This window comes from Kogia breviceps, chromosome 10 (genome assembly GCF_026419965.1).
Source record: "Kogia breviceps isolate mKogBre1 chromosome 10, mKogBre1 haplotype 1, whole genome shotgun sequence".
Classification (NCBI taxonomy): Eukaryota; Metazoa; Chordata; class Mammalia; order Artiodactyla; family Physeteridae; genus Kogia; species Kogia breviceps.
Window position 1 is genome coordinate 64,369,092 of NC_081319.1, and position 25,979 is coordinate 64,395,070.

A 25,979-nucleotide genomic window follows, 5' to 3' on the forward strand; every position below is an offset into this window, starting at 1 on the left:
GTTTCTTAAATGGACATGTATGCGGACATTTATTTTGTCATTGTAGTACCAAGATGCTGGAGGAAATCTAGGTTTTCATCATTGGAGGAAAGGATAAGTAAAATGATGCTATGCTTTGTTAGACACAACGTATCATATATAATAGCAATATAGATGTTAAAAACAGTGCTGATTGAAAAATCAAACAGATTGAGCTATATATTATGATACCAATGTACTACTAAATGATGTGTGAAATGATGGAGCCATAAGGTTGTACAGTGCAGCGTGATTTGTAAACAGAAAAAGATTGGAAACAAGCCATATCCATGCTAAGGGACAGTGGGTGATGATGTACAAAAGAGAAAGTTCTTTATATACTAATGGAAAGATTGTCAGAATAATTAAGTAAAAAAGCAAAGTACAAAGCAGCCTATCTAGTAAGTTACTTTTTGTGCAACAAAAGAGGGGATAAGAATATCTATATTCATATTTGCTTTATTTGAACAAAGAGATACTGGGAGGATAAACAAGAAAGCCATAAATGTGGTTGCATGTGGTAGGGGGCCAGGAGGCAGGAACAGGGCGGGTGGGGACAGCTGTGTGGGAGACTTTTCACACACACACTATGTAGATATACAGATATATAATTTTTAGGCTTTTGATTTTTTTATTACTCAAAAGAGCTTCATTTTAAATTTAGCTTTCTGACTCTGTGCTTGTGCCTTCAACACTTTCACAAGGATTTTCTGCCACTCCGTAGGAAAGCATATGTGACCGGTCACGGACATGCTTAGCAGACATGGACCCACCATGGGCCCGGCTGACATGTTGTTTCATTTCAGGAAACCTCGTAAGAACTTTAGGTCACACAGCAACAACGTCTCAAAGTCGGCACATTCCATACGCAGGTTTTGGTGCTTTCCCAGCCTTCTGGGTTTAAGAGTAAACAATTCTATTGCCAGGGGTTTGGGACAGCCTCAGAGGCCGTGTCGTGGGGCAGCCTAGGATGTGTGGCATGCCAGATGCTGGACCGTTCTCAGTACCTCCAGACACTATGCCTGGAGAGTAAAATATATTCTAAACCATGAGAACGTACAGTATGTATTTTAAAAATTAAACGGAAATACATGCACATAAGCACTCCATGTATTACAAAGACACACAAATAAAAAATAAAGGATAAGCAGGTGGATAGTTTGTCCAAAGTGTAAGAGGAGAATGGGAGTGGGGAATTCAGATCAAAAAGGAATAAATGAATAAATACAAATAAGAAAGGGGCCCTGGCCAAACCGGTGATGAGGATGGGCTGCAAACTGGAGTCAAAAAAAAAAAAAAAAAAAAAAAGCAGTAAATTTTAGAAGAGGTGTTCCAATTTCTCCAGTGGTTTTGGGAGGAAAAATATTTTCTGACAGTTTGCTGATCTTTAATGTCCCAGGATATCAAGGAAAGTTTGAACAATGTCTAATTGGCCACACTTCAGTAGAAGCTGGTAAAATGGCTTGTGAATATGTTTCTAATTCAACTTGTTTAACATTAAAAAGAGAACATGAAATTTTATTCCTTCAGTTGAATAAAGAATTAAAGGGAAGAATCTATTAATACAAGAGGGGGAAATGCACTAATAAATTGTGAAAGGAATTATGGAATTATGGCAGAACAAGGGAAGAAATTACCACCACAACAGCAGCACACCAACCTGCCCTTTATCCAGGTCACTGTTCGCATTCTCTGAGTCCATCGTCTCCGTCCTTTTCCTCTTTCCTTTTCTAAGAGCTTGGGTATTGGTAATTTCCTCTGTTTGCAAGATCTTCTGCATTTTCTCAGTTAGTTACCAAAGGTTTTCTGAAATTGTAGGAGGAGGGAATGCCCATGAGATGGTGCTACTCTGGATGTAGTCCAAAAGTTAAAGTTTTTCCTTAAAATGAAAAACAAACAAAAGGATCCATAATATGTTTATAACTGTATGTTTCATAAAGGGACTAGCCACTCAAGTAAATTATTTTACTCAATACTTCCTGTCATTCTTTCTCCCACTGGCTAATTTAGGATACACTTTCACTTGGTTCAAAATCATGAGGATATCATGTTTCCAGAATGTGGGATACAGGAAGTTGTCATTTATAAAATCAAATAGTATAAATTTTTTCCACCTCTTCAAGTCTTTTCTTGTCAATCAGTTATGAGGAGTCTAAAAAACAAAGTAGAAACCTTATAAAATTATGCAAATGATTTGAGGACTGAAGTTATATAACTTTAGGAAAAAGACATTAATAATAGCAGATCTAGGGACTTCCCTGGTGGTCCAGTGGTAAAGAATCCGCCTTCCAATGCAGGGGATGCGGGTTCGATCCCTGGTCAGGGAACTAAGATCCCACATGCCGGCGGGGCAACTAAGCCCGCGCACCACAACTACTGAGCTCACGCACTCAACTAGAGAGCCTGCGTGCCACAAACTACAGAGCCCACACTCTCTGGAGCCTGCGCGGCACAACCACAGAGCCCACGCGCCCTGCAGCTTGTGCACCACAACTAGAGAAGAGAAAACCTGCTCGCCACAACTAGAGAGAAGTCCACGTGCCTCAACGAAGAGCCCGCGCACCTCAACGGAGATCCCGCAGGCCTCATTGAAGATCCTGCGTGCCGCAACTAAGAGCCGACGCAGCCAAAGATGAATAAAATAAATAAATGAAAATAATAAATAAATCTTTAAAAATAATAATAGCAGATCTCATCAGGACCAAAAATATTCCAAGGGAGATCAATAAGAATGGCCTAGAAGTTTGTTGTTCTTTTTCTGAAAACTCTAAAGTTTTGAGATGGAAGATTTTCTTTGGTGTAAACTTAAGAGTAGCACCATAAAGAATGCAAAAAAATCTCAAAGGCAACAATGCATTTCATAAAAATTTTAAGGTAGAATCATCTTTTCAAAACCTGATAAAATAGATGATTGTTTTTAGGTTTAATAGTTTTGAAATGATCAAATCTAGCTTTTGCTGTGTATGGATGATTCAACACTTTTGTCATAGCATCTTTTTTAAAAAAAAAATATTTATTTATCTGCCTGTTCCGGGTCTTAGTTGCTGCACGCAGGATCTTCCTTGCTGCGTGCAGGATCTTCACTGTGGCATGTGGGATCTAGTTCCCTGACCAGGGATTGAACCCAGGCCCACTGCATTGGGAGCATGGAGTCTTAGCCACTGGATCACGAGGGAAGTCCCTGTAGCATCCTTATTACTTGCATATGTTGGTTTGTTTTCATGAAAAGATATTTAATTCTAAATAATAAAATTTTACCAAAGAGACTAGCTTGAAGGGAGTTCGGCAAATATGTGGATTGTTGAGTAGAAGGTAACTATACTCTTTACCAAATTACACCAAGTAATCCTTTTAGAAAATATGGTTATTTTACCTATTTTAAGAGAAATTCATTATTCTCTACTCCAAGCATAAAATTATATTTAGTCTTTCCAAGATTGCTTGTTGTGACTTTTTGAAAACTTACTTTATGTTTGCAAATCCATGAATAGTGCTTCAGCTAACACATGGGACTGGACTGTAATATCTAACTCACAAATATCAGAGATCTTACTTAGTATCAAGCTTTATTAATAATTTCAAAGATACAAGCAATCAAAAGGCACAGGCAGAATGGGGAGGTCTAGGACATCCTGGCTTTGTAGGTTCTTCCTTCTAGAATAAGAGGTGAGGCCTCTAACTGAGGTTTGGGGGTCACCTCACACAGTGGGTGTGTTTAAGTCGTGACACTTCTCCATTTTATACCTCAGAGTTGTACAGCTTGCATGACCTTCTCCAGGGAGTTATAAATCCATAGATCCTAGGTATGTTTGCCATAGGCAATTTAAAATCAGGGATACACAGTTAAGAGCATTCCATAGACAAAAACTCCACTTGTAGCAAATACCATTCGTCTGTTTACTCAGAGCAAGGTCAACACACATTTTCTGCAAAGCGTCAGATAGTACATATTTTAGGCTTTGCAGGCCAAGGGGCAAAATCAAGGATATTATGTAGGTACTTATAAGAAAGAAAATAAATCTTCACAAAATTTTTATTCATAAAATTGAAACTATACTAATAATAATTGAGTATAACTTTTTGTCAGACAGGCCTACAAATGAGACTGGAATTTTAAAAAAATCTTGTTTAATTAGGGTTCAAAGTGTTCCCTGCCATCAAAATTAATGGCAAATGCTCACTTGCCAATGCTGACCCATTATGAGATTTTATGAATTTTGTGACCTTGGGTTAGACAATGATTTCATAGATATGACAACAAAAACGTTATTTTCACAAATGATGCCATCAAGAAAGTAAAGACAACTTACACATGGAAGGAAATATATGAAAATAGATCTCACAAGGGACATGAATACAAGATATATAAAGAACTCTTACAACACAATAATAAAAAAGACAAATGCCCCAGTTTTTTAAATGGACAAAGCATTTAAACAGACATCACTTCAAAGAAGATATATAAATAGCAAATAAGCACAGGAAAAGAGGCTCAGTATCATTAATCACTACATTAATGCTCATAAAAACTACAATGAGAGGCCTCTTCATATGCACTAAGATGACTATGATCAAAAAAGACAGAAAACAAAAAGTTTTGGTAAAGACATGGAGAAATTGGAACCCTTATGTCTTGCCGGTGGGATTGTAAAATAGTGCAGGCATTTTGGAAAAGTCTGGCAGCTCTAAAAGTTAAATATTACATCATCATATGACACATCAATTTCATTCCTACATATATATCCAAGAGATGTGAAAGCATACCTCCATACAAAAACTTGTACACAAACCTTCATAGCACTATTAGCCATAATAGCTAAAAAGTGGAAAAAGACAAATGTCTATCAACTCATGAATAGATAAATAAAATGTAGTGCATCCCTACAGTGAAATATGATTAGCAATAAGAAGAAATGAAGTTCTGATACATGCCACAACATAAATGAGCCTTGGGAAATTTATGCTAAGTGTAAGACATCAGTCCCCAAAGATCACACATTGTATGATTCCATTTATGTGAAATGTCAAGAATCGTCAAATTTATAGATACAGAAAACAAATTAGTGGTTTCTTAGGAGTGAGAGATTGGGGGATGGGGGGAGGAATGCCTGCTAATGGGTTTCTTTCAGTGGGGACAAAAACGTTTTTTAAAAATTGGATTGTGGTGTTTGTTGCACAAACCCTGAGAATAAACAAACAAACAAACAAAAAACCATTGAAATATGTACTTCAAATGGGTGAATTGCATGTGAACAATATTTCAATACAACTATTTAAAAAATACATAATAGATTCAAATATTTTCTGCAAAATACCTTCTGATGAATAATAAAATGAATAACTGTAGGCTTTAAGGACCTTACATTTTCACAAGTTTTGTAAAATTTTCCAACAAACATTTCTCCTGCTCCACACACATTTTTAACCACCAACAATTGTATAACGTCTTAGCAGATTCCACCTCAGGTTGTACTGAATTAGTGTTTTCTCAGCCTCTTTGGAAATATTCTCTCCCACAGTTGTCTCACAGTCTATTTATAATGGCTAATTTGTGAGTCACTCTAAATTAATCAGCAATTACTCCTCAAATAAATAAGAACTGAGCAATATCAGTAACATCTGTTGATTTGTCAAGAGCCAAGAAAAACTCAGAGTCATTTGCCGTGTGTTTTAATTATGTTGCTCCTGATGTCCTCAGTGGTTTGAATAACTGTTTTTGCTGAAAGGTAAATAGTCTTAAATAAGTTTATTTTTTTCTGGGCACACGCCTTAAGCTACTGCAATAAAACACGATTTAATTAACTAACTATTGGTAAATGGCTTTCCTTAATTGGCTAACAAACAAACCACCCAGAAACTTACTTTGGTTACAGACTCATTTTCATTTCTCATTTTTGTGAAGAAAGTCTGCTGTGATATTTCATTTAAAATTTTCTAATTGTTGTGACTTGTAGTCCTGTGAGATGGATGAATGCTGAGTTTGGTAATGTGACATATATATGTTTTTTTTAAGCACAGCTATAGTGTCAGTGTATAACACACACAATGCTTTGCCATCTAGTTTGGTAACAAAATAATCCACACGCCACTCTGCTTTAAAAGCACTAAGTCAAATTTTCTCTTTTTTATCTTGCTTTGGCATGATTGGCATACACTGGTAGTAAAAAAATAAAATGCAATGTCATACAATGGTATGACAATATGCACGACACTAGAACAATGTCAAATTATTACAATGGCATCACTGTGGTTTGTATTGCACTGAGCAGGCTACCCCGTGTGGTCTCTGTCACAACTACTCAGCTCTGCCCTTGCAGCATGAAAGCACACAGGCAATCTGTAAACACAGAAGTGTGGATGTGCCCCAATAAAACTTTACCTGTGGACACTGAAATTGAATTTTATACAGTTTTCACATATCATGATATGCTATGCTTATGTTGGTTTTTTTCAACTATTTAAAACTGTAAAAAACATTCTTAGCTTACAGGCTGTACAGAAACAGGAGGCAGGCAGAGGGGCAGCAGGTTGCTGAACCCTGACCTAGGGGCTCAGTTATCACATTGAAAAGGAATTCAGATGTGTCACATGCTTCCTTTTCTGTCATCCTCATTTCTCTTCCTGGCAAGCAGAACAACTGCTTTAACTTCTTTCTCCCCAGTGCCTTACTTCACTGCACATTATTACTAAACATTTAGAGCAGTACTTGAGAGACACAATATATAGCCAGTTAGATCCTACAGCAAATTGTTATTATTTGATAAAACTGGATTTTGCCAGATTTAACTGGTCACCATCACTAAATAATAAGTATTATTATACTTATAATATTATACTTATAATACTTATCATTATTTAATAAGTATTATTTAGTGATGGTAACAGATGCCAGAGTCCTGGTTCACAGGGGTTGCTGATAAGCCCAGGGTGGGAGAGTGGGGACTGGGAAGTTACTGATTAATGGGCATAGAGTTCAGTTTTGCAAGACGAAAAGCGGTCTGGAGACGGATGATGATGATGGTTGCACAACAATGTGAATGTACTTTAGGCCCTTGAACTATACACTTAAAATGGTTAAGATGTAAATTTGATGTTATGTGTTTTTACCACAGTAAAAAAAATAGGAAAAAAATTAGTCTGCAAAAATACAGATTTTGTAATATCCTAGCTGTACTAAAATTTTCTCCTGCTGATATGATTTCATTAAAGAGCAAATCCTCAAGTTTCTTCACAAACACACAATTCATTCAAGACCAACCAGAATGGACATATCAGACCTCTTTTAGAAGCTCTACTTTTCAGTAGATTTCAGGCCACTGTTCTTACATCCACAGACAGGTGGGTCAAGGTTTGTACTACATGCCAATTAGCAAATTCAGAATGGGTATTATGAATATGGCTATATATTAAACACTACTAGTTCCTATAGTTGGTAAAAAATATTTACCATGGAGTTATCTGCCACTCTTTATGTATTTATTAAAATAAATTTATTTGTTTATTTTTGGCCACGTTGGGTCTTCGCTGCTGCGTGCGGGCTTTCTCTAGTTGAGACGATCTCATTGCGGTGGCTTCTCTTGTTGCAGAGCACGGGCTCTAGGTGCCTGGGCTTCAGCAGCTGTGGCACGCAGGCTCAGTAGTTGTGGCTTGTGGGCTCTAGAGCGCAGGCTCAATAGGTGAGGCGCACGGGCTTAGTTACTCCACAGCATGTGGTTTCTCCCCGGACCAGGGCTCGAACCCGTGTCCCCTACACTGGCAGGCGGATTCTTAACCACTGTGCCACCAGGGAAGTCCCTGCCCCCGCTTTATATTTTATTTATTTATTTATTTTTGTGCTAACAGAAACCATTTGATTAATTCCCAGGTAGTTGTAAGTGGCAAGATTAAATATAACCACAGCCATGAGACTTTCCCAAGATATGTGGTTGGATGAATAACATGTCAATGGCTTTCAATTTTTTTACAATCTTTTGTAGCTCACGGCAAAATATACATTCTACATTTTGACCCAGAAAACACAGATACACACATACACCCACACACACAAAACTAAAACAAAATTTCAGAAAACATACTCCCTTTTACTGCATGTGATGCATTCTTTCAGTTTCTAGTCTATGTACTGTATTTTATTTCATTTTAATAAATACTGACTGATCACAGCATATTAAGTTGATTTCGCAACTCACTAATGGGTTATAACCCACAGCATGAAAAATGTTCTAAGCAGCCTCCAAGTTATGAAATACATGTATGAGAAATAAGACATAGAGAACGGAGAACTTTGTAACTAATGAAAGCAAATTAAATTAATAAAAATATAAATTATTAATGCATTTAGGTTTACTTTTAATACGTCAATACTACAATTAATGCAGGAATTCAAAAATACAAAAGCTGCCTCTGAAATTCTAAGAAACAAAAGGCACCATATTTTTTTAAAATAAATTTATTTCTTCTATTTTTGGCTGCGTCGGGTCTTCACTGCTGGGCGTGGGCTTTCTCTAGCTGCGGCAAGCGGGGGCTACTCTTCGTTGTGGTGCGCGGGCTTCTCTTGTCGCGGAGCACGGGCTCTAGGCGCGCAGGCTTCAGTAGTTTTGGTGCACTGGCTTAGTTGCTCCGCGGCATGTGGGATCTTCCCAGACCAGGGCTCGAACCCATCTCTCCTGCACTGGCAGGTGGATTCTTAACCACTGTGACAGCTGGGGAAGCCCAAGGGACCACATTTAAGGAAGCTACATGAACATCAATATATCATTCAGGTATCTCACCTCCCTTTGTATTTAAATAAAAATTCTCTGTTATGAATTAAATAAAAATCATGAAAGGCAAGTACAGCACAACAATAAAACTTAAGTAGCCTTTCAAATTGCCAAAAGTTTTGGATTGTTTTCTATACATATCAGTTTTGGAATGTACAGACATAGAAGGTCCTCTTCAGTACTCAAGTCAGAGTATGAACTGAAGACTCCCCTCTAAATGAGTTCCAAAGTGCCAGGAAATAAGTGCCAACATATTTCTAAATATCCAGTGGCTGGTTTAATGTTCTCTGTAAAATGGGCTACTAGTTTCAGCTCAGCCTTTGGCAAGGCATGGAGGAGGGACATGTCCATATTATTATTTTTAATTATATATACACTAGAAGAAGGCAAATCAGGATTGGAATGGCTCTGAATCAACTACACTTCAATTTTTTAAAAAATTGAAAATCTGCAAACTCACGAAAGATCAGAATGGCTCTGACAGGTTGGGTGCCCTCTCCTGCAGCAAGCACAGCGCTCTACTGAGCAAAGCAAGGGCTTCCTCATCAAAGTGTTCTTGACTTCTGGAGAGAAATTACAGGGTTTTACTAATATCTATTAGGGAGCATTTCGACTCACTCTTTTTCCTCTCGCCATTTCCAAATGCCATCTAACGTGTTTTCAATTTCCAAGTTGTTCCAGAAATACCCCAACTAAAAAGATGATCAATATACTTTAGGATGATTCGGCAATGCTGCCAAACTATGACTGCATGACTTAGACTGATTGGAGACTGTGTGTGAACCTCAGAAACACTAAGTATGTTTGAGGGACTCTAGACCTGAATCATTTTCAACTTCTCATGAAGAGAAAGGAAAGAAAAACAGTCTCATCAGGCCAGAGTTTGTGGATGCACTTTTACTAAAGCTAATTTAACCAATGAGCTGTGATGTCATGCAGTGTCATGCATGTAACCATTAACTAGGAAAGGAATTCATTTAGCTCCCCATCCTGCCCTACCTGACATCCTTAGATCTTTCCAATCCTGTCTCCATTTAATAACAATAAAAATGTAGTTAATATTTACTGAGTACTTACTATACCATTCAAAGCATTTAACCTGTACTACCTCATTTAATTCTCACTGTCGTGCTCCAGGGTAGGTCCAAGGACACTTAACAGAGGAGGAAACTGGGGCCCCAGTGGCCCCTGGCAACCAATCCCAGTTGCTAACCCATAAGAAGGACTTGAGCCAGAAGTTAGAAACTAATCATCAAGTCAGCTTTTCAGCAAATTCTATCATCTCCAATAACTAGCTTTTGCTTTCTTTGCTTGATGAAGCTCTCACAGGGCCCTCCTTGCCAAGTTCTGCTTCATAGTTCCATTTCCCTAGAGACTGGAGTCTTGACAGGATCATCAGAGCGTCTCAGGACTGTCATCCTGCTCAGTCACCAGGGCTGGAGACCCTCTCTTTGCCCCTCTGATCGCTTCTCTCCCCAATCTTTAAGCCGCTCTCTAAGCCTGGAGGTTGACACACTTGGGCTCCCTTGCCCTCGTCCCAGCTGGGTTCAGCCAACAGCATGTCCAAGCAGGAGATCAGAGGGAAGGAGAACAGGGAGTTAGGAGGATGTATGCTCCTGCCTCCCTTCCTGTGGGGTTGCCTTGTCTATGTGACCCTCTCCTTTCAGGTTGCGATAACCACGTCCTTCCCTCTCCCTGTAAGCCTACGGCTGGTGACATTTCCATTATGACGAGCCCTGAGGTACAGCACTGTTCCTCCTGGTTTGCCTACACCCAGCTGCTATGGTCAGAATGGGTCCTCCCAAAATCCATATGTTGAAATCCTAACCCTCATAGGTGATGGTATCAGGTGATGGGGCCTTTGGGAGGTGATTAGGTCATGATGGGGGGAGCTTTCATGAATGGGATTAGTGTCCTTATTAAACAGTCTCCAGAGGGATCCTCAGCCCCTTCTGCCAGGTGAGGAGTTGGCAGTCTGCAGCACGGAAGAGGGGCTTCGCCAGAACCCAACCATGCTGCCACCTGATTTAGGACTGCCAGCCTCCAGAATTGTGAGAAATACATTACTGTTGTTTATAAGCTACCCATTCTCTGGTATTTTGTTATAGCAGTTTGAACAGAGAAAGACATGAACTTCATCATCTGAACCAGAGTCTCTCTGTGCTGCTCCTGACCTGGCAGGAAAGCCAGATGCCAAATGGCTCAGCCTCTGTCTCATCTGTAATGAGATAGTGAGACCAGCTCATTTTCATCTCGATGTGTTCAGGAATAAGACGCCTACAGCAGAGAGATAATAGTACAGAAGTCAGAGGCTGGGAGCACTGGAAGATAATCTTCACCTGCTCCACAATGTCACCTGTCCCCTCAAATGTCTACGAAAAGCCTGTAGCCACATAGAGAACAGACTTGCAGTTGCCAAGGGGGAGGGGAGTTGGGGGAGGGATGCATTCGGAGTTTGGGGTTAGCAGATGCAAACTAGTATATATAAGAATGGCTAAACAACAAGGTCGTACTGTATAGCACAGGGAACTATATTCAATATCCTGTGATAAACTATAATGGAAAAGAATATGAAAAAGAATATGTATATGTATAACTGAGTCACTTTGCTGTATAGCAGAAATTAACACAACATTGTAAATCAACTATACTTCAATTACAAAATAAAAAAGCCTGTAGCTGTGTGTGTGTGTGGGGGGGGGACACCTGCAAGTCTGCATAAAAAAGTATATGCAAAACTCAGAGGGACTCTGGATAAGGTTTCCTATGGTTTTAGGGCCTCCAAAACCTTTTCTAAGGAATATCAATTTTTGTGAGTATTTTTCTCCTTGGCTATCCTTATGTTATTACCTGTCCCCACCCTTGATATTTATGTGCCTTTTCCCCATTTATCAGAAACACAAGTGCAGAGTTACACCTAAAGAAGAGTAAGAACAATGAAAAGTTCTATTTTAGGATGACTGTTAAGTCATGTAAACCGTCTTCCATTTCACATTTTTTTGATTAACATAGAACATTCTATCCATCTTGAAAGTTGAGTGCAAGATGAGATCATTAAGATTTTTGCTTTAAGGAACCATATTCTAGAACATTAATAAATTTTAGACCAATTTTTAAAATTCACAAAATGTAATAATTTTGATACAGGAATGAGTGCCTATGCATAAAAATCAGGAGTGATGCAACTTTCAAATATTAATTTATCTTATCAGTTATAACATGAAAGGACAAGCTAATTTCTTTTTGAAATATCTGCTGTGTTAATGTCGTATACTAATGAAATTAAGTGTATACCATTTACCAATGTGTCTATTAATTTTGTACTTTAATAGTCTTGAAAGTTTAGGTCAACATAATTAACCTGCTGAATCACATATTTCAGATAATTTACTTAATCAATCATCTTAACTGCTTTGCCCCCTCATCTACTACCAACATTAGATACTAATATTATTTCAATACAATATTATCACTACCAATTTCTTGCTCTAATATTCTTTTGTACCCTATTGAAGCAACATTACATTCCCTGATGAGGAATCCCAGGACATGGTCCTGTGCCCTGTGAGTGAGAAGTAAACAGGGACCATACCAGCCGACTCCCGGGGTGCTGGTGCCCCTTAATCCAGGCACCAAGACCCAGACTCCATCAGCTCATGTGGGGCAGACCGCCAGGAGGTGGGGGACACTAACTGTGACCCTGCAGTATCTGCTCAAGGTGGGTTCCTGCTTCACTGCAGATGGCCCCCAAATGAAAGTGCAAAGAATAGACCCAGAGGGATCTGAGACACTCAGGAAATTGTGGTTCAAAGGCTGTCTCTGGGTGGAATGCATGAATATTGTACGAAACCCTTCACAGCCTATGGGGTCAGCAGGGAACCTGGAGGAGATAGAACCACCAGACTGAGAGAGTAGGACACCCTGGAAACTGGACTTGCCCACTGGAGTGAGGAAGTCCCATGATGAAATAACCAGCCTTGTAATGTGATGGAATGTGATCACAGTGACAGGACATGGGGACCTAGTGTCTTGGGAATATGGGGGGCGGGGTTCACAGGCACAGCAAGCGTGGGAAGCCAGAGACAGTGGGTGGATGGAGCTCAGCCACTAGGATGGGTGGGCAGTCTTCCACACCACAGGCAGGGTTATCCTGGTGGGATCCAGGGCCCCGGCTCCCAGGTGTCTGGGGAAGGCTGGATGTTGAAAAGCCACACAGCTGAGGCTTAGGCAGGATGTAGGAGGAGTGGCTGCTACATTCACCAGGATATCCAGGAGTAGATTCTGGGAGCCTAATACTAAGTCCTTGCCTCTCTTTTAGCCTTAAGACTGTGGAGATCCATGCAGACTCAGCTGAAGACTGAATTCTAGGACCAGTGTTTTTTGCTCAGAATGGGCTTATGCATTCAAACATCTAGATGGTTGTGGAGTGGCCCTAGATAGTTAATACAGGCTTCCCTTCTCAGGGCTGAAACTGACATCCCAATGAAAGTTACTGAGTGAACTCTCTTGCCCCTCTCCCAGTCTGTTTAAAGTTGCGGGAAGACAAGGAAACTCAGAGAACACTGTCTCCACTTAGCCGTAGGGTGGGCGGTGTTCGCCTCCATGGGGGAAATGTCCTTGAACTTGTATAGGTTAGAGCTGAGTGCTTCCTCGGCTCATCCTAGGCTGATGGGGCTCCAGAGCCTTCTCCCAGTCTCAGGGGAGGCACTTAGGTGATGTGATGCCGATGGATGAGAGAATGATTTGATGCTGCAGAAGCCTTGGTATCTGTGTGGATTTGTATGGTTTTGAGGATTCTCTTTTTCTTTGTGGTAATAACTCCTTAAGAACCTGGTGAAAACTATGGACCATGTCCCTCTAAAGAGACTCACAGTTTTACACATAATTTCAGGTCTCTAGAATCCTGTTCGTGAATTCCAGGTTAAAAGCTCCTACAGCAGAGGTAAGACCAGCAAGAACAGGCTTTAGGTTTTTGGATTTCTTCTTTGAAATGTAAACTTTACTGTATTCTAATTCAATGAGTTTGCTATTTGTTTCCCTGTCTTACTCCATAAAGTATTTTGGAACCACAAAGACATTTTAAGACATATTTTTCCTTCTGTTCCTAAATCCATGAGATGTCATTACACTGGGATAATTTCAATACTCTCTGGAACTGTGTGTGTTTGAAACATCTTTTACTAATTTTTCGGTTACTCATCCCATTTTCCTTGATACACTTGCTATCTCTGTTCTCCTAGTGACATTCTTTCAGGCCATCAGCATGCTGATGCATTAGCATACAAAGCTACTACCACAAAATATTTAACGCAAAAGTCCTACAAAAAATTATTGTAAGAAATGGAGATAATTTAGCTATGAAATATTGCTGTTGTTTTATTAAGACAATCTGGAATTTAATTCATAAACATCAGTTAATCAAGAATTTATTCATCTCATAACATATTTACTATATAACTTATAAACCTCTTACCTTACTTTTTTCCCTTTTTTCACTTAAGAATGTTGAAATGCTTGTAATGAACATGGCAACTCTTATCTTGGATCTAGAAGGCAATGACTTCTGCTTTCAAACTTGCTTTGTAAGTTGCCCATTCTTAGAAATGGTGGAAATATTTCACACTATCTGAATAATAATGAACAAGGCTGCACAGTGATTTATAACTCTGAGAGCTTTAATTTGATTTATGAACAGCTCTCAGATTTTCCATTGGCAGTTCATACAACTATGAGTAAACTTTCTGGCCAAATGACTCAGTATTTTGCTGTATGACTATTCCCGCACTCACTGTGGAAACTGTGGAAATGAATTCTATTTGCTTGTGGATAATAAATGATTACTTTACAAAAACTGTCTGCAAAGCATTATAGAGTAGATTAATTCAATTATACTGATGTTTTTAAACTCTCAAACTCAGCAGACTTTTTTGAGAAGTCTGTAATGTTTGCAAAAAAGAACAACCCCTTGATGCAAGAGGGAGGAGATGTGGGAGCATGTGTGTATGTATAACTGATTTAGTTTGTTGTAGAGGGAAAACTAACACACTATTGTAAAACAATTATACTCCAATAAAGATGTTAAAAAAAAAAAAAAAAAAAGAACAACCCCTCCCTCCAAGCATTATCATGGATTTTGCCACCCATAGAACAACAAATCCTAATTAGCTTCTAAAATTTCTAAAACATTAAAAGAACAATTTGGGATGATGTCATTTGAAATATTTTCTCTTACAATGATGCCTTTAAGTTATTTTCCAATTTTTTTTTATTGTAAAATAAAGTCCTTTCCTGGGATATATTTGCTGCAAATATTTGATATTATTGCAAATAACAATTGTTTCTCCTTCAAAAATGCAAAATTTAAAAAGACAATAGTGATGCATCTATATGATGGCTCCCCTGATTCTGGTGGCTGGAAATTGCCTCCAACATTATGTTAGTTGCTGTAGGTGCTCCCAAATGATGTAGCTCCTTGCTTGAACTTTCAATACAAGAACATGTATATGGTTGGCATAGGCCCTGGTCTCAGACTGCCATGAAAACTATTTGGGGGCTTCCCTGGTGGCACAGTGGTTGAGGGTCCGCCTGCCGATGCAGGGGACGCGGGTTCGTGCCCCGGTCTGGGAAGATCCCACATGCCGCGGAGCGGCTGGGCCCGTGAGCCATGGCCGCTGAGCCTGCGTGTCCCGGAGCCTGTGCTCCGCAACGGGAGAGGCCACAGCAGTGAGAGGCTTGCGTACCGCAAACAAAACAAAACAAAAACTATTTGGGAATAAACAGGCATACAACATGTTTCCACAGATTCCTCCCAATTCCTTTCATGCCATTGCTTTCTGAGAGTAAAAAACTTCCCTTAGGATCAAGAAGGTTGCCAGTCCAAAACCAGTATGATTTATTTCAAATCATTTATTGCTAGCGCCATTCTTACCCAAACTTTTTGTTTTCAAGGGGGTAACATTCCAATGGAATGTCTCTGTGTGATTACCAGTTGGGTCATCTACTAACTTCCACCGAGGTTTTTAAATAAACGCTTACAAACAGTCAGAGCTACATTCCAAGGCATTGGTTCTCTTTCCCTAAAAGTCCTTCTAGTCTGAGCATTAGTAGCCAGGGTTGGTGGCGAGGGGCCCAGGGGCAGGGAGCCATCGCAAACAATCAGGGTCAGTTTTAATTCTGCAGAGTCAAAGGCAGTCTGAGAGCAGAAAGAACTGGTCTGGGGGACCCAGGGAACATGAGGACAAGTATCTAAACCACAAATGCATTGGAGAGGTCATCTCCTCCCCTCGCTTCAACTCTCAGTTTCTCTCCCACTGCTGGCTCCATCTCCCAAGTTGTACCCCTGGCCTGACAAAAGCCCATGTGTTGCCCTTTACTCAGGCTTTACTTGCATTTCGACCCATGCATTCTAGAGTTAAATCTCTTCAAAGACTGTAGACAGCGCTCTTGCCTCTTTCTCACGTCCTCGTCCCTCTCCAATCCACTCCCGTCTGGGTCCAGCCTCTCCCACTGCGATGAGCCAGTTCCCTGGAAGGTGTGCAGAGGGCTCCTCATCACTGGTCCTCAGTCCTCGGGCTCCTTAACCCAGATGTGCATCTGTCCTGGGAACCCCTGAACTGGAAAGCACTTCCCACATGTCATCTGCTCTTCTTCTCCAGTCCACAAGGGGAAGATATCTCTAAAGCTCTGATTCCAGTTATTTTATTTTTATTTTTTTACTTTCTGCACAAAGTGTAAAGGTTTTTTTTTTTATTAAATTATGTGTAACATAGGCAAAATTATCTCAGTCAATAAATTTTTAAGGAATTTCACCTGTTCTTATTTTTTATTTTTTTTTTTTTTTAGCGGTATGCGGGCCTCTCACTGTTGTGGCCTCTCCCGTTGCGGAGCACAGGCTCCGGACGCGCAGGCTCAGCGGCCATGGCTCACAGGCCTAGCCACTCTGCGGCATGTGGGATCTTCCCAGATCGGGGCACGAACCCGTGTCCCCTGCATCGGCAGGCAGACCCTCAACCACTGCGCCACCAGGGAAGCCCCACATGTTCTGATTTTTTCCACTGCCAATCACCTTTGTTCCTCCAAAGCCAGAATCTTCAAGATAAGGTAGCCCTTGCAAAAGGAAGTTTTGCTCAATCCACAGTTGTCATGTCAGTCTGTCCACAATCCTTTTAGTTGGGCTTCTTTGATCTCCAATGGAATATGGACAAACTTCAAAATTCCCCACCTGTAATCTTTGGGATCCAATTTCCTCAAGCAGTTTTCTTTAGGACCATGTTTAGGGTCAGGAGCTGGATCTGCCTGGTTCTGAATTTTTAGATACCCTTTAAAAATGCATTACGTTCAAATCATATTCACTCCTAAGCTGTCACACCCTAGAACAGTAGAGATCATTGGGATGTGCCAATACCTAAGATAAAAAAAGTCTGACTGCTTGGCTTTTCACAGTTCACTTGGCAGCTCTGTCTTATAGTTCTTCCCCACAGATCTAACACGTAGTTCTATGAGTAAAGGAAACCACATAGTTACTCTACGAGGCATTTCCAGCGATGTAGGTTTACAGAAAAAAGCCCCATCGGGATAGACCTCAACTGATACCAGTTCTTTCTACACTTTCTCTTCCATAGTCATTTCGTCCACATCTGTGACTTCAACTATAATTGATGTGGGTGATTCCTATCTGTCTCTGGTTCTCAGTCTCCAGCCGTGTTTTCATGGGTAATTTCACACGGATGAACTTCTGACAGCTCTGCCCCTCAGTGTGTCTGAAACTCAGTTTGTCACCTCTGCCTTCACAACTCTTCCTTCACCCGAGCCCGAAACTTGAGTCCTCTGCAATCCCTGCCTTTCCCTCAATTGGTCACCACATAGCTTAGATAAATCCTTCTCTTCTTTTCTATATTTCTCCCTGACCCAAACATCAGGAATTTGTGCCATAACTTCCTACCTCTAGGGAGGTACTGCAGAAGATGTTTCTGTCATGTTATTAAAGCCCCTTACAATTTTTTTTTTTTTTTTTTTTTTTTTTTTTTTTTGCGGTACGCGGGCCTCTCACTGTTGTGGCCTCTCCCGTTGCGGAGCACAGGCTCCGGACGTGCAGGCTCAGCGGCCATGGCTCACGGGCCCAGCCGCTCCGCAGCATGTGGGATCTTCCTGGACCGGGGCACGAACCCGTGTCCCCTGCATCGGCAAGCGGACTCTCAACCTCTGTGCCACCAGGGAAGCCCTAAAGCCCCTTACTCTTATCTTTGGGATCAGAATGACTCAGTGATGAGGGGCCTTGGGGAGGGCCTGGGGCCACCAATGGGCAGGGCTGGTGTATGAAAAGTCCCTCCTCACACACGGTCCCATCTCTTGCTCACTTGTGCTGCAGGCCTCGTGGATTGCAGTGTCAGCCTCTTTTTAACCTCTGGTCTTCAGGTGAGAAGTAGTTACAGGTAGGGTTCTTTCCTGCTTTACTGTTGGGAAGGACTGTATTTCTTTAGCTGTGAGTGAGTGGGGGTGCAGAGTTAGTGGAAAAGGAATAAGATGCCCCATTTTGGCTTTGAGCCTAAGCTATGCTCTTCAGTCTGACTTCACCTTGAATAAGGTTAACATTTTAATTTCCTTTCGCTTCCTCGTGTGTGTGTTCTCAGTTTGGTTGAGCATCTAAAGGGAAAAAGGGCTGCAGGGTGGACCATCTTCTACATACCAGATACCAAACTCTCTTAACTAATTTCCCCAACTCATTTGTCTTCTCTTGGGTGACAGTGCTAGCTCACTATCATAAAAAGTCAAAAAATTATATATACTTTTCCATCTTCATTTTTTCATTTTTTGGTATGAAAGATTTGGCCATGGACTTTCCTCCTCCACACCTACCTCCAAACTGTAAATTTGTGAATTTGATATAATGTCAATTATTCTTTTTTAATGAAAATCTATCAGAAAGAAAAGGTATGAATTTTACTAAATTAACTTCCAAAAAGGATTGATTGGTTGATTTAATATTTATTGAATTCCACAATGCATTAGCATCACACAAACACACAGAAAGAAGCAATTAATAACATGCCATTATTTGGAGAAGGGAGTGATAAATTAGCAACAAACAAAGCAGAAGACAATGGAACCTAAATACTAAATTCTTTCAACGATTTGGTTTGCTTATTATTAGTAGTAGTATCCTTGAGATAACTGATGCAAAGAACAGAAATGAACGCATCTAAAAAGAAATATCTATAATCCTACTGCAGGGCAGTTAAGTATTTGCCTGCCAAAAGAGATAAATGATGTTCTTGTGTGCACTTCAAACTTACAAATGGCTGCAGCAAGACTCAGAATGATAACAATTGTGCTAAAGTCATAACTCAAAATCATAATTGCTATTTAGTTGCTTTCTATTGTTACAAATGCACCGTTTGGGGCAAATTGGTTACTATGCTGTATTTGCATTCTTAGGCATGTTTCAAGGATATTTAGGGCCATTTCAGCTCACTCACAAATTTTCCTCAATGAGAAGTATAAAGTAACGATGACCTTCCTCATTAGTTATTTCTCCCAATGTTTGCAAAAAGTTAATTCAGTTTTGTTGTTTTAAATTACTCCACCAGGCCACTGTGAGGCAATGCGGTACAGAATTCTACCTTTCCTGTTGTGCCCCACAGGGCAGGCTCCCAGGCTTCTCCTCAATAACCCCTGCACAGTGGATGGGAATATGGTCTCCCACTGCAGTGGCTGCGGTATCAGGAAACCTTTGAGCTACCTGCACAAATGCAGTGCTACCTGTCAGCCCCAGAGCCAGGGACCTTGTAAGCCCATCCTGCAGGCACTCTGATTCACCATTCTCACTTTATACAGCATCTGCTAGCAAGGTCCACCTTCAAACCAGAACAACGGAATAAGATAATGCTTATTTTGTCGTAGGAAGCAAGATGTACATAAGAAAGCTCAATCCATTGTTTCCCATGGTGATGAATCTGGCATTTAAGACGTGCATTAGTCAATGCCTTTTTGAGTGTCCTTTAATGCTTACACGTGGTAATACGTTAAAGGCCTTAAGAACATCAATGGTTAAGCCTTTATGCAGAGTTGAACAGTGTATTTTGTATAGTTAGAAAACCACACTGATCTTGAGATCCTACAAGCAAATAACAAAATTAAGTATTGTCATCGATTTTTTAACTGCTTTCCGGAATTTTACAAAATACTTTATTAGGACACAATTTCTTCAGTCTACGAAATATTCCAGAGTCCACCCTAGTAGTTAGTAGCAACTCTACAAATGCAGTAATGGGTTACCTTGTCACTATAATTGCAGTTTCTCTACGCAAGCAAACAAAGCAAGCAAAACCCAGCCCCTCAGGGGAAAAGCCAGCACTGGCTCGGGAGCAGCATTAGGCGACAAGAGCACCGGCCGGCTGAGGTCACTGTCACAATTGGTCCGGGCCAGGTGGCCCGGCGGCCGCAGGGACAGAGGCCACTGCAGCGCCCCCGCCGCGCCTCCCGCGTCCGCACTGCGCCAGCGGCCCCGGGAAAATCTCCAACTGCAGGATTCCTTTTGCTGATTACAAAGAAAGGGGAGGAGGCAAGAGGGGAAAAGGGAGTGTGTGCGTTTTGAGTGTGATAGATCACTACTTCCTCACTCGCCCTACAAAATCTCTCCTCAAAATATTTACAAGCCAATCTCCAACTTCCTCCATCTGCTGGTTCCTAAATCTGAAATTGCCTCTCCCTCCAATTGCACTAAAGGAGGCAAGGTTTTAGGGTCAACATGGATACAAGAGGATGCAAAGTGCCCCCTTCTCGGCTGAGTGGCAGAGTTCAAGTCTGCAGACCCGAGCGCTCCGCCGGGGAGCGCACCCAGTTCAGGGGGGACAGACGGGACGGGCCCCCCGTTCCGGGGGACCCCGATTCCCAGGAAAGGCCCTGCCCGGGGCTCACGCTTCGGCGTGCAGGAACCCCCCGCAAGCAATAGCTCACCCAGCTGCATCCTCCGAAGCCCCAGCCTCGGGGTGGGGCGCGGGGAGGTGGGAGGCGGGGGCAGCACCGCCTGCAGGCTCCAGTCGGCGCCTCGCGGTCTCCCCCTGGCTCCGGGGCGCCCCCTGTCGCCGGGCTTCCTGGGATCTGGGCACGGGAAGCTGGAGAGGTGGCAGCCCGGGCGTCCGGGAGCGGAGGGGCGCCCGGCCCGTGCCCCCCGGACGGTGCGGACCAGCGGGCGGCCCCGCGGGAGGGCGCTGGGCGCTCAGGCCCGGGCGCAGCCCGCGGCCGCCGCCGGAGCCGCAGCAGCCATGTCCGCGCGCCCGCGCTGCCGCAGCCCGGCCGTGATGTCATCCGCTGAGCCCCCGCCGCGGCGCCCCACGCCCGCCCCCCGCGGGCCGCCGCGTCCCCGCCCCGCCCCACGTGCTCCCGGCTTCGGGGATGCAGAGGCCGGCGGTGGCCGTGGGACGATGCGCAGAGCCCTGGTGGCGGCGTTGCCGGCGGCGCTGCCCCTCCCCGTCCGCCGCGTCTCCGGCGGGGCTGCGCCCGGGGGCTGCGCACGGGTGGCGGCGGGGGGGCCCGGGGAGGGCGGGTGGGGGCTACCCGCGGCCAAGTCTCTGACAGGTCGCTGTCTGCTGAGTCATGGCCAGCGCTGCCCGCAGCCCGGGCTCACTCGCGTAGCGAGGCGGACGCGAGTGCGCAGCCATTGGGCTGGGCGCGGGGCCGCAAGCGTCGGGAATGACGCGCTGAGACGCGCTCGCCCGTGCCCGCAGCTCAGCGTGCGCCCCGTGCGGGTGCCTGTGCCGCCGCCCTCCAGCCCCGCCGGCAGCCGCCCCCGCTTCGCCCCGCACCATGATTGCCGCCGCTTTCCTTGTCTTGCTGAGACCCTACAGCATCCAATGTGCCCTTTTCCTCTTGTTGCTTCTGCTGGGCACCATCGCCACCATCATCTTCTTCTGCTGCTGGCACCGCAGGCTACAGAAGGGGAGGCATCCAATGAAATCGGTCTTTTCGGGTCGTTCAAGGAGCCGAGGTAAGACACCCCGCGACGGGCTTACTCGGGCCGGGAGGAACCTTTAAGCCGATTTGGAGAGGGAAGCGCGGCTCTCTGGCTTCCGCGCTGCCTCCTCTACCCCATCCGCGCCCGCTCCCCTAGCCCAGTGCGTTTCCGTGTTTAGCGTCCCTCTCCCCCTCCTCGGGTCTGCACGATTGGGATGACTGCGGCGAGGCAGAGCGCCGGGAGGTGTGGGGAACGCACCAGATGCTTGGTGTCCGTGTGCTTAAGCCCTGGGGATGGCTGGAGCGGAGTCTGGGCTGCGGCAGCCTCGTCCACCCCCACCCTCCGGCCGGCGCTGGAGCGTGGGGCATGGAGAGTTCGGGGCTCCCCAACTCCCCCAGAACTTTCCCTGAAACTTCTCGCGGAGAAATCACCTAGAGACCGATGGCCTAGTAACCAGCCCTCCCTGCAGGCTGTCCCCACTGCGTTAGAGGCGTCCGGAGCGCGCCTCCCCGACCTTTGTCCCCCGGGTAAGTCGTCGGTGACTCGGCAGGTGAAGAACAAGGAGTTAATTGAAGTCTCATTTTTCTTTTTTTCCCCCAGATGCTGTTTTGAGATCACACCACTTTCGTTCCGAGGTAATTTATTTAGCGCGCACGCTCAAGGTCAGAAGTTCTCTTTGCTGGGTGCCAGTATTATTCATATGGGTGTTCAGAAGCCAGTAGGGCGTTGAATGGCGAGCATGCTACCCCCAAGCCGAAAGAGACATGTTTCCTTTTAAGTGACTCCCCAGCATGAGTGCCCAGTGAACGGTATTGGCAGATCTCTTGTGTCCTGGAGCCGCTGTGCTGGAAGGGGTGAGACAGCCCTTAAAAGCGGCCAGACCTTAGGAACTGAGCCTCGGGATGGATCTCAGCTTCCTTGACAATCTGTAAGTCGCCGGAAGCTTTCTGGGTGCAGTCAGCTGTCCGCGGCTGTTCACTTGGGTATCTAACCTCAGCTGGGAGCTTTTAGGGAGCTGGTGCAGAGCAGTTTGATCCATGTGCATTTCCCTTTAGACTTTCAAGTTTATATCCTATTCACCCAGAAAGAGCTCCATGTTTTACTGGGGATGTCTGATGATTTTTGCAGAGCGATGGTGGTAGTGATCTGGCTTTACTAACAAAACGTGGACCATCCCTCCATAAACAGGTGACCTGGCCTCGCAGCAATTCAGTGGAACTGTTGTAGGACTAGTTCCGCTGGAGATAGACCAAAACGAGAAACACAAGCTCTCTCTGACCCAGCATTTCTTGATGAATATCCAGGCCAACCCCCCACTTAATGCGAGATGATTTTCCCTCTTTTCCCACGAGTTTCACACAGCCAGGAGGGTGCTGGTAGCAATGCTTGATGCCATTTGCTCATTTTAGCAAAGACTTCATAGTTAGAAACGCTCCATTGACTTGCCATTTACCTGAGAAGTTATTTCACATGTCATTTCACTAGTTAATCCAATGTTTTATTGCACCTTAGATGTTTGATTGGACTCTGGTTGCTTGAAAGCTTTTACTGCATTACTATAACATCGTTATAATGCGGCACAATGAATAATTCTGCATGGAGCCCCAGTGGGTGAGAACTCTTTACTCAATTTAGGACTGTAAAGAGAATAAAATAATCAGTCAGATAATCAGAAGTTCCATTGCTGCCTTTATACTAACTAGCTGTGTGGTGCTGGGAAACTCTCTCAACTTCTCAGCCCTTCAACTGTAAAATAGGGCCAATAATACATTATAGGGCTGTAGGAGGAGGGCAGGGTTTACCAGTAATCATGTTAACAAAACCCCACTTAGTTCATAGTAGCTATTCAGTACTGGATAGGTATCATTACATTTTGTAAAATTGAATTAAAAATGTGTAAAAATAACAGATATGTCCACAAATCTTAAAGTCTTTATTAGATTAATTAATTCAAAGTTATGCAAAACAGCATAAGCTGTGCCTGTAATGAACCAACACTTTTTGAATACCTGATTAATAGAATAACCCATTTAGAGGTGACAAAAAATAAATCACAGTCAGGGTACAAACACCAAAATTTAGGATTTTCATTTTAAAAGGAGATCACCAGTCCAGTACATGTATATGATAGAACCAGAATAAGAATCCTGTTATGGGTTGTTAGATTAGTCATCAAGTGTTTCAGCTAAAGCATAGGCAGAAAAAATGAGATAGGTCTACGTTTTGTTTAGTTATCTGTCAGTTAAGCATTTGTCCTGATCTTGCATTTGGTTAGGAAAGCTGGGAGTGATTGTTTAAGACCATAGCTCATTTCACAAGATTCCTGGTACAGATTGACATCCTGTGTGTGCTTCGTATTTGCCTTGTCTGCTGGGCTGGGAACATCTTGACAGCATGGACCAAGTCTCTCTTGTTTAGGGCTATATCCCCACTGCCTGGTGTATAATGGGCTCTTAATAAATATTTATCAAATGAGTGAAAAATTCTCTATGAGTGCCAGTTCTCGTAAGTGGGCAAATACAACTCAGAATTGGGCCAAAAAGAAAAATGCACATTCTCAGGACATTGCTCAGAATTCAGCATTTGCTGAATCCCAACTCTTATTTTATCTTTCTAGACTTTAAAACATTGCCCTGGAGTTTGTGTTTAAAAATGTAAATCACTAATTTTAACAAAATGTATTTGGTTAGATTTTTTTTTTTCTCAGAAAGTTCAATGCAGTATTAGCTTCATTTGTTGATAGGCCCCCATGTTCCTTTGCATACCAAGTCCCTGTGTTAAACTACTCAAACAATGTCATTTTATAAGTGAAAATCATGAGACTATTCCATGAGGATGTCATATTTCATCATTGTTTCATGTTTGCCACAAATAAGACATTTTCCTCTATGGAAAACAGAGGGGGATATTTTTTCCTTCTCCGTTTCTACCAAAATGCCATTGCCAGCAGGATTTTCTCCTTGAGAAATACCTCTGAAGTTTTTGGATTCTAGCGTGTTAGAAAATTAGAACTTGTGTCACATAATGGCTATTCTTCTTGTTGCTTTTTAGCAGTAGCTGCTGCAAAATAAGTATCAAAGAAAATGTTTTGATTTTCCTACAAGTTATAGTCCTGTCGAGTATTCTATTCCTCATCCCAATCTCAGTCAGTAGATAATTCACTCTCAGTATTTCCATAGCTGTCAAATGAGGAAAATGGGTTTAGGATCTGCGGACTTATTTTGAAATGTGAAAGAGCTTTGGGAAAGCCCTGGAACACATGAGGAAGTTCAGTTAGCTCTTGGCTGCTTTACTTGGTGGAGGATATTGCTTCTGCTTTCCACACGTCCAGGAAAGTCCAGTTGGAGAGGAAATTTCAGGATGTTTCTTCCCAGGTAGGGAGAGAAATACTTCTCCAGCAGGGAAACCATGGCATCAGGACTCAGTGTGCTTAGGGGAAGTTCTGCAGCAGGAAAAAATGCCACGTAACTCATGTGAGGGGCTGTAGCTTTTTCCCCCTCACTAAGTGGATAATAAACACCTTTCTTCAACTCAGTTTCTTCCTCATGAAGCTAGAAATAAATGATTCAGAGATTTATGAGATGTTTGGGAACCATAATCACAAACAGCCCCTTGTTATTTTCATATACTTGCAAACTCATCTCTACTGGCTTAAGAGTTCTCTAAATTTTAATAATAGCATATGAGAATGTAAAATTATTAATCCACTCAGCAAGTGTTCAATCTCTAATTCTCTGACAGATAAAAGGCCCAGTTAGATAGCTAGAAATATGTGCTTTATATATGAAAATAAAATAATTGTACCATATATATAGTAATAAACAATATATATAGTGTTGAGAAGTGATTTCACATCGAGATGGGACACAGTCTGGAAACCAAGTGTTCATTCTGGGTCTCTAAGAAGGATACTTTTCCTGGGGACTTAATAATGTTTGATGCTGTGACTTTACACAATGCTTAACTGTTACCCTAGATGCCTGTGGTGAAGATCAGACAGTGACAGTCCTGATTTTAAGAAAATCTTGGAAAGTGATATGGGTAATTGAGGTACCATTAGATTACAAGAAAGAACCTTGTGAGCCCTTCAGTAGAGTGAAGACAATTACATATAATGCCCTTGGAGAATACCCAGCATGAACAGTGGTACATGATCCCTATTCATCAGCTCCGTGGAATAAGGGCAGCCTTGTTTGATATCAGCAGAGGCAGGAGGGTGGTTTTTTTTTTTTTTGGTGGTGCGCGGG

The 25,979-nt window shown here is 42.6% G+C and overlaps 2 protein-coding genes and 1 non-coding gene across 29 annotated transcripts in view; 1 reads left to right on the top strand and 2 right to left on the bottom strand.

The window, feature by feature from the left end:
• BEND6 (BEN domain containing 6) overlaps positions 1-20,824 on the bottom strand; it is a 51,709-nt gene extending 30,885 nt beyond the window's left edge. For all 3 annotated transcript variants that reach the window (XM_067005895.1, XM_059077106.2, XM_067005894.1), the window contains exons 1-2: positions 20,736-20,824; positions 1,679-1,824 (exon numbers count right to left, since the gene is read on the bottom strand). In XM_067005895.1, the coding sequence (XP_066861996.1) occupies positions 1,679-1,798 (120 nt within the window). In that variant the 5' untranslated portion in view covers positions 1,799-1,824; positions 20,736-20,824. The remainder of the gene's footprint in view (positions 1-1,678; positions 1,825-20,735) is intronic.
• Positions 17,235-17,366, bottom strand: LOC131764706 (small nucleolar RNA SNORA18). Its single transcript, XR_009337915.1, has one exon. It is a non-coding gene; the product is annotated as a small nucleolar RNA SNORA18 (small nucleolar RNA).
• Positions 20,825-21,314: 490 nt separating the features above from the next.
• The window catches only part of DST (dystonin), a 503,614-nt gene continuing 498,949 nt past the window's right edge, over positions 21,315-25,979 (top strand). For 16 of the 25 annotated variants that reach the window (XM_067005896.1, XM_067005903.1, XM_067005899.1 and 13 more), the window contains exons 1-2: positions 21,510-21,765; positions 22,333-22,394. In XM_067005896.1, the coding sequence (XP_066861997.1) occupies positions 21,585-21,765; positions 22,333-22,394 (243 nt within the window). In that variant the 5' untranslated portion in view covers positions 21,510-21,584. Of the gene's footprint in view, positions 21,766-22,332; positions 22,395-25,979 lie in introns of all 25 variants that reach the window. The other 9 variants (XM_059077098.2, XM_067005926.1, XM_067005928.1 and 6 more) reach the window with 5 other exon arrangements.